The 7,382-nt window shown below is 41.1% G+C and overlaps 1 protein-coding gene across 1 annotated transcript; it reads right to left on the reverse strand.

Annotated features, from left to right (window-relative positions):
- Window positions 1–1,819: 1,819 nt before the first annotated feature.
- Window positions 1,820–2,899, reverse strand: LOC138889336 (uncharacterized). The gene is made up of 2 exons (XM_070172631.1): window positions 2,360–2,899; window positions 1,820–2,122 (listed from the first exon to the last, which is right to left on the reverse strand). The coding sequence occupies exons 1-2, from the start codon at window positions 2,897–2,899 to the stop codon at window positions 1,820–1,822; spliced, it is 843 nt and encodes a 280-aa protein (XP_070028732.1).
- Window positions 2,900–7,382: the final 4,483 nt, after the last annotated feature.

Below are 7,382 nucleotides of genomic sequence, written 5' to 3' on the forward strand. Positions count from 1 at the left end.
GATCTTATTCTAGGAATTAAAATGCGAAAAGAAAATTATTTAGTAAATAAAAATAGTGCATGATGCTTGTTTTAGCCTTTCTACCCCAAGGCTCGTCGGGCTCTAGTTGTCCTGGTGGTCTAGTTATTGAGGCGTGCTCCTCTGCTTACGGCCTGTATGGAAGGGCCTTCCTCCCCGTCCTCCTCGAGAATAACACAACAGTCCATGTCATTGTCTTCTAAGTTCTTCATTGCTGCTAGTGCTTCCTCTTTATTTGACCCATAAATAATATCGGCCGGTTGGAAAGTCTGCTCCAAATATGGTATCGGCTACTCCAGTTGATAGTGAGGACTGTGCCATAGTGGTGACCAGTGGTTGAATTCTTTCCAGATGTACTCGTATCCCAAACCGAAAGTAGTGCCATGTTTCTTGAGTTTTATAGATTTAGCGATTCCTTGAAGATTCTTTTCGAGTCCATTGCCAGGTTCGTACCCACTCCAATTCAGTATACTCTCGAACTTGTTATCCTACCATTTGTCTTTGTCAACAGAATTTACCCATTCAATGTGATGGTAAGTTTCTCCACCTAGCTTCCTTCTCCTTTCGATTGCTGGAATGGTCCGACGACTGTATATAGGGTTGCTCCCGTCTCCGTGAATAATCAACTCTTGATGATTTTATTCGAATTTTACTGCCTGATGCAATGATGACACTACGACCCCTGCAGCATGAATCCATGGCCATCCCAATAGCATATTGTAGGATGCCGGCACATCTATCAATTGGAAATCAACATCGAACCAAGTTGGCCCCATTTGCAAACACAGACTAATCTACCCAATAGTAGACCTCTAAGAGCCATCAAAAGCTTTCACATTGATAGCTCCACCCTTTATCTCGTGCAACCCTTTACCTAACTTCTTAAGTGTTACCAGTGGACAAATGTTGAGACTGGAACCCCAGTCGATCAGGATCCTAGTGATGAAGTAGTCCTCGTATTGCACAGTGATATGCAGTGCTTTGTTGTGTCCCAACCCTTCAGATGGTAGCTCACCCTCATGAAATGTGATCTTATGACTTTCTAGCACTTGTCTTGTCATCTTAGCCATTTCCCCACCAGTGATGTTGCTTGGTACGTATGCCTCGCTCAGTACCCTTAGCAGAGCATTCTTGTGTGCATCAAAATTTTGTAGCAAAGCAAGAATGGAGATTTACGCTGGCATTTTGTTCAACTGGTCGGTGACCGAGTATTCCTTGGCATGTATCTTTCTCCAAAGATCGTCTGGACCTGTCTTAATAATGGGTGGCCGGTTGGATTCCTGCTTGCTTGACTCGGCTAGGTGTTCCAGGGTATAAACTCTACCAATCCTCATCATACCCTATGCAGCAACAGTCTCTTCGAACCTGACCTTGCCTTTCCTTCTTGCCTCGGCTGTATAGTCCTATGGTATAGCCTTTGTATGGTATGGTGTCATGTTCGACATCACCACTGGGATCGGTGTGGATATCCTTACTCCAAACGAAGCCTGTTCTTTGGCTGGTAAAACTTCAACTTCAAATGGTATGGGTGCATTTGCCGGAGACACGAATTCGACCTCAATTGGCGCCGGTGTCTTTGCAAATGACGTTGTTTCAAACTTAAGTGGCACAGACATATTTACCTCAGCATCCCCAGATGGCTAAATTTGGACTATGATTGGATTAAGTGTAACTATTGGCTTCTTTGGGTCATCACCTTCTGCGATCAACCCGATTGATCACTCGAGATCCTAATCATCCTCTATTTCAATCATGTGAATGCCTCCACCCTTATGGTCTGATAGATGGTTATTGCGGACATTCAGAGCGGGTTCTTTGCCACAATAATCTTGTGATCGATCAAAGACTGGATCTTGTCTTTCAAAGAACGGCATTCATCGATGGTGTGCCCCTTCATGTTGGAGTGGTATGCACAGGATTTGTTTGGGTTTACCCACTTAGAAGGGTTCTCAGGAGTTTCAGCAGGGATGGGGGTAACATAACTAACAACTTTGAGTCTCTCGTACAACTGGTCAATAGATTCGGCAATGGTTGTATACTCTTTCGGAGGTCTGCGGTCAAAATTTGGTCGAGGTATAGGGAAGTTTTGGTGTGCAGGAGGTGACTGATAGTAGGATGGTTGAGTATTGTAGGTTTGATAGACATGTGCGGGTTGGGAATATCCGGGCGAAGTAGGCTGATATGTAAGAGGTGGAGGTGATTGATAAGTGGGTGGTGGAACTTGATAGGAGGGTGAGGGTGCTTGGTAGTTCGGAGTAGGCTGATATGTGAGTGGAGGTGTTGGGTAAGTTTGGTATTTGGTAGGATATTTGGTCCTTTGTGCAACTATCATGGCTCCTACGTCCCTTTTCATGGACACACCACCAGACTGCAAGTCCTTATTCGTAGCTTGCAAGGCCTCGAAGTTTGTAACTATACCGCTTTTGGTACTTTCTTCAATTCTTTCACCCAGTTTGATGTTGTCGAAAAATTTGCGGCTTTCAATCATCATTAGTCTTTCATAATATTGCGGGTCCTGAGCCCAGACAAAGAATTTGTTCATCTGTTCCTCCTCTAAGGCAGGTCTAACCTTAGCAGCTTCGGACCTCCAACGAGTGGCATACTCGCGAAACATTTCGGTAGGCTTCTTTTTTAGATTTTGAATATAGAACACATCTGGCGCATTCTCTATGTTAAACCTGAACCTGTCCATAAAGTCGGACACCATGCTTACCCAGCTTGACCACTTCTTCGGATCTTGGCTGATGTACCAGGACAGCGCATCTTCTTTCAGACTCCTCATGAACAGCTTCATGCGGATCCTCTCGACATTCCCTACTCTAACTAGCTTGTCATAGTATGTTCTCAAATGGACCCTTGAATCGCCTGTACCATCAAACATTTCGAACTTCAGAGGTTTATGCCCCTCTGACACTTCGATATCGGGCTGTATGCAAAGATCTTCATAGTTCAACCCCTCAATTCCCTTGCTTCCTTCAACGTTTTGAATCCGGCTAGTCAATTTCTTAAGTTCCTCAGCTAGGTTCCTGATGAGCGAGTCTTTATCATCAGACTCGGGTGTGCTTGATATGAGTTGGGTGGAGTATGGCATGGTCTCCATGTAGATGGGGGTGTTATGGTGGGTATGAAAATGGTCATTTGAGGAGTTTTGGAGTTTTGGAATGAGTAGCGGAGTGTTATTTGAGGTGTGACAGGTTTTGCATTTTGTCTTTGGTGGAATAGTGTGAGGTGCGGAATGATTCTGTTGCTTTGGGATATTTTGAGGTGGTGTAGGGTTTTGAGTATTAGGAAAGGTGATATCCGGGGTACTAAGGGAAAATGAAAAGCTTGCCAGATTCCGAACCTGATCGAGTTCTTCATGAAATTTCAGCAATTTCTGTTCAAGTTGGGATACATTTTCCTTAGGAACCTGAATACCCTGACCATTAGTGGCCTCTACCCGTTCGGTTGCATTTTCCCTTCTGACGTTGTTCAAATCTTCCATTTTTACTTTGTTCTTGTTTTTGACAGGACTAAGAAGAGGAGTGGGTGGAGGTCCCCTAGATCTCTGGAATAGGATGATATTGCCAGAGTGCACAAACTAACCTTTGGGGAGGGGAATAATAAACAAAAGTAAAAACAAAAAGGTAAAAGTTAGTGAGGATTATAAAAAGCGTTGCGATATTTAAACATATAGTGCAGGAATGTAAATCATGTCCTAATTTGGGGACCTCTTTGTGCCCGAGGTAGGCCTAGCGACAAATTGATTTGGAGAACTTAGGATGCTAAATGCCTTATTCTATTGATAAAAAGTATACGAATCCCAAGTTGACACTAAATAGAAGAAAATGAAAAATCACTAATGGACATTGTCCTTATTACATTTATAAAGCGAAAAAGATAAACTCCTATCTACTTGGTCCTAGAAAGACCTTCCTCAGGTTGAATGCTCTCTTTGATCAAATCCTCTAGTTTGCGTAGGTTCACCAGTAAAAATGCATTTGCCAGGTGTTCTCCTTCGTTTACCTCGGCATTTTGGCAGTCGGTGACTCTTTTCCTCACTTTTCCTTCCAATTCAGCAGACTGTATTCCAGATATTCCAAATTTTCTCTAGCTTTGGCGGCCCTCTCTTTCCACTCATTGATTTGGTCATTTGATGGAAGACTCCTCCACCAGTTTAGCAAGAGTGAGGGTATGCTAACCATACCAAAGTCGGGGACCTCATTCTCCATTTTCTGCAAAAAAACAAAAGGGTTAAGACCCTACCCCCCACCAGACTCGACTATTTAACATCAACAATTAGCATGAAGCATTTAGTTCTCCAAATAAATACACAGAATGTGGTGATGTCCATTTGGGTTTAGGGAAATCCAGTGGACTTTGGACAAGGCTATCTTAAATGGTCATTGTGTGGACAACATAACTAACTCGGCTAGGTTTGACCATGATGCATGCACAGTTTAAACAGAGTAAGGTTTCTATGGGGTTTTAGACTGGTACCCTTGAGCGGACAACAAAAGGGGGAAAGGCATGGAACCGTCGACTGCATCGCTGATCGACTGGTTTTACCGCAAATATGCCTTTTTCGGATTTAGGGGGTAATAATATCGGAAGAGTCCAACCACTCATTATAAGTGTTGTTATGATATTTTGTTTGGCACAAGTGGAGTATGATGTTGAGCATGGTTATGCAATAATTAAAAGCATGTTGACATGTATTTACACATTAAGAAAGCAGTAAATACAACAGTTTCATAATTTAAAGCAATAGTAAAGGAAAGAAACAAAGAAGACTAGTCAGTTTTGCAGTTGAAAAGGAAATTGAATGCTTAAAGGAATTAAACTAGTAATTGTACATAAAGAGGTATAAATTCACAATAACAGTCTGAAATGGTAAAAACCTAAATATCCACAGTAGAGTCTCCATGTTGTCGCGCCCCCTTTTTCTCGCGAAATCGGGTTCAAGACATTTGGTGTGGGACAACTCGTTCCTTTTGGGAACTGGGTTTTGCATTTTGAAGAGTCTCCACCTAAGGATTTAAGGTGCATTAAGACACCTATAGGGTTCAATTCTAAGTTATTTGAACAACCAGAGATAGGGTAAGGGCTTGAAATTATCCCAAGAGGAAGGTGTTAGGCACCCTTCAGGATCCACTAGTGTGGTTCCCGGCCAGACAATTGATTGTGAATTCGTGCAATTTAGTAAATAGACAAGTATGAGCTCAAATATTAGGGGATTTAAATTTAAACACATAAGAGAAAAGAATAATTAAAAGAAGAGTTCTTGAAAAGAGGTTTGCAAATAAAGGGAAAGGGGGCCCTAGGTTTATATTTAATATGGATCACATCAATGAGATACTCGGTATGACACTCCTCAAAAGAGGGGATACACGTGATATTAACGCATCGGTCATCATATCCATATCTATCCTTTCCCATCCCATCAAGGTATTAAAGCGTGGATTGGTCTCGATCACTACTGCATATTGTTACCCGTCCCATTCCTATCAGTCCCGAAGGAGTTTAGGACTACTATTTCTATAAGGGAGGGATATTAGGCTAATTTTGATTTCGAAAGGTAAAAATCTAAGACGACATACAAAACATATAATACTACATGTTAGGGGGAAATATGTAAACAGATAAAGGCTCATGTATACCTCCTCAAACAAAACACATAAATAGCATGACTTGCACATACTTTTAAGAACTGATTAAAATATTAAAGGCGAGGGGAGTTTAATTATTGAGGCAGATAAGTTTATTACATAACTCAGATAAAAAGTCCAAATCAGTCTTGCCTACTGGTTGTAGCAATTAACAAAAGCGGATTCATTTTTTATTGTTATCACCTAAGGCTTGCCTAACCGTTCGGGTGAAATGATATCTATCACTGATTCAGAATGTGAAAAAATAGTAACAGTTTTAAAACGAACGATTGAGATCCTGTAGACATGCTTTCTAAACCTCGTTAGATAAAGAAGGAAGGTTGTTTAAAACTGGTTCAGAGTCGAACTGATTTTAAATTGATTGCAGATCCTATATGCATGATATCTAATATTGCTCATATTATTCCTATAGTCATGATTTCTATAAGGGGTTCTGATTCTTAACCTTATGAACATGATGTCTGATTTTAACCCCTTAAATCCTAATAACATGGTATCTAAATGTTACAATAACATGCAGAATTTAAGCAAGTCCTATAGGCATACTCTCTGGATGCAGAACATGCAGAAATTTAATAAAACCAGGTCTTATAGACATGGTATCTAATGTGTAGAATTACAAATGCATAATTTAAACAAACAGATCCTATAGGCATGATTTCTAAATGCAGGAATCAAAACATGTAGAATTTAAACAGCAGATCCTATAGGCATGATTTCTACCCTTAAGCATGCATAATTACCCAACCCTTTTCACTAGCCAACCCTAATGTTTATTACAAATTATTATAGACTGGACAATGAATTACATCAGAAAAGTACAAAAGAAAAGTTACAACCAGAGGAAGCCTGATTCTTGACTTCCTCTCTGAGTTATGGAATAAACCACCTAAAATGCCATTGATTCCAAGCCTTTCTCAGACTTGAGTGTGTCAAAGTTCCCTATGGGTCTCAAGAGGACCCCGTACAGTGCTCACACCCAAGTTGCATAATCAGATAGAGATGAGTGCAGTGTGGAAGGGCCAGCCCTTTTGTGTCCAAATTTAGAGGGAGCTCATGGGTCCCAAAGCAAGGCTCACATGAGAGGGGCAGAACTTAAGTCTAAGAAGATAGTGAAAGTGCAGGAATAAAGTCTTAAAACTAAGGGGATAAAGGAGAGGGGTAAAGGGTGATAGGGAGATAGTAATTAGTAACACACAGAGTTAATAACTTCATACAAAGGGGGCTGGGGTTGGAAATCCATTGCAAGGAGCCCATGTACTTAGGCATGGATCAACTTTGGGCATGCACAACAATAGAAGGTGCTGACATTTCTATAAACCAATCAAAACACATAAGATCTAGAAGAGACATGGAGGTTAGGATCCCAGGGGAATCAGGTTTGGGTCATGCATAGCAATGTCCAATACTGTCATGCCTCAAATCAACCACAAATACTAAACACATTGGGGATGGGGATTTAGGATTCACACGTCATAATAAGTAATGGATAGAAGCATTAACTCAGAACAGGAAGGGGCAGATTACAGCATGTTTAATAATGGAACTTGGTTAAATACAAACAGGAGACAAACAAAGATGAAAGAGACAGTAAAGAAACATGTTGTTGTTGATGCAGAAGCTTAATTAGAACATACCAGTAGAAATGTAAATGCAGAGAAAAATAAGCAAACTTCCCACAGCCTAGCCTTGGCATTCAGCCGGCTAGGTAAGGCA

Source organism: Nicotiana sylvestris, chromosome 4 (assembly GCF_000393655.2).
Source record: "Nicotiana sylvestris chromosome 4, ASM39365v2, whole genome shotgun sequence".
Taxonomy (NCBI): domain Eukaryota; kingdom Viridiplantae; phylum Streptophyta; class Magnoliopsida; order Solanales; family Solanaceae; genus Nicotiana; species Nicotiana sylvestris.

Bases quoted from the DNA above. Each gene is read 5' to 3' on its own strand.
- LOC138889336 (XM_070172631.1), bottom strand. From the start codon at position 2,899: ATGTTTGATGGTACAGGCGATTCAAGGGTCCATTTGAGAACATACTAT. The intron at 2,123-2,359 runs GTAGGAGCCATG...TCCTACTATCAG, and splicing joins GTGTGTCCATGAAAAGGGAC to TCACCTCCTGCACACCAAAA.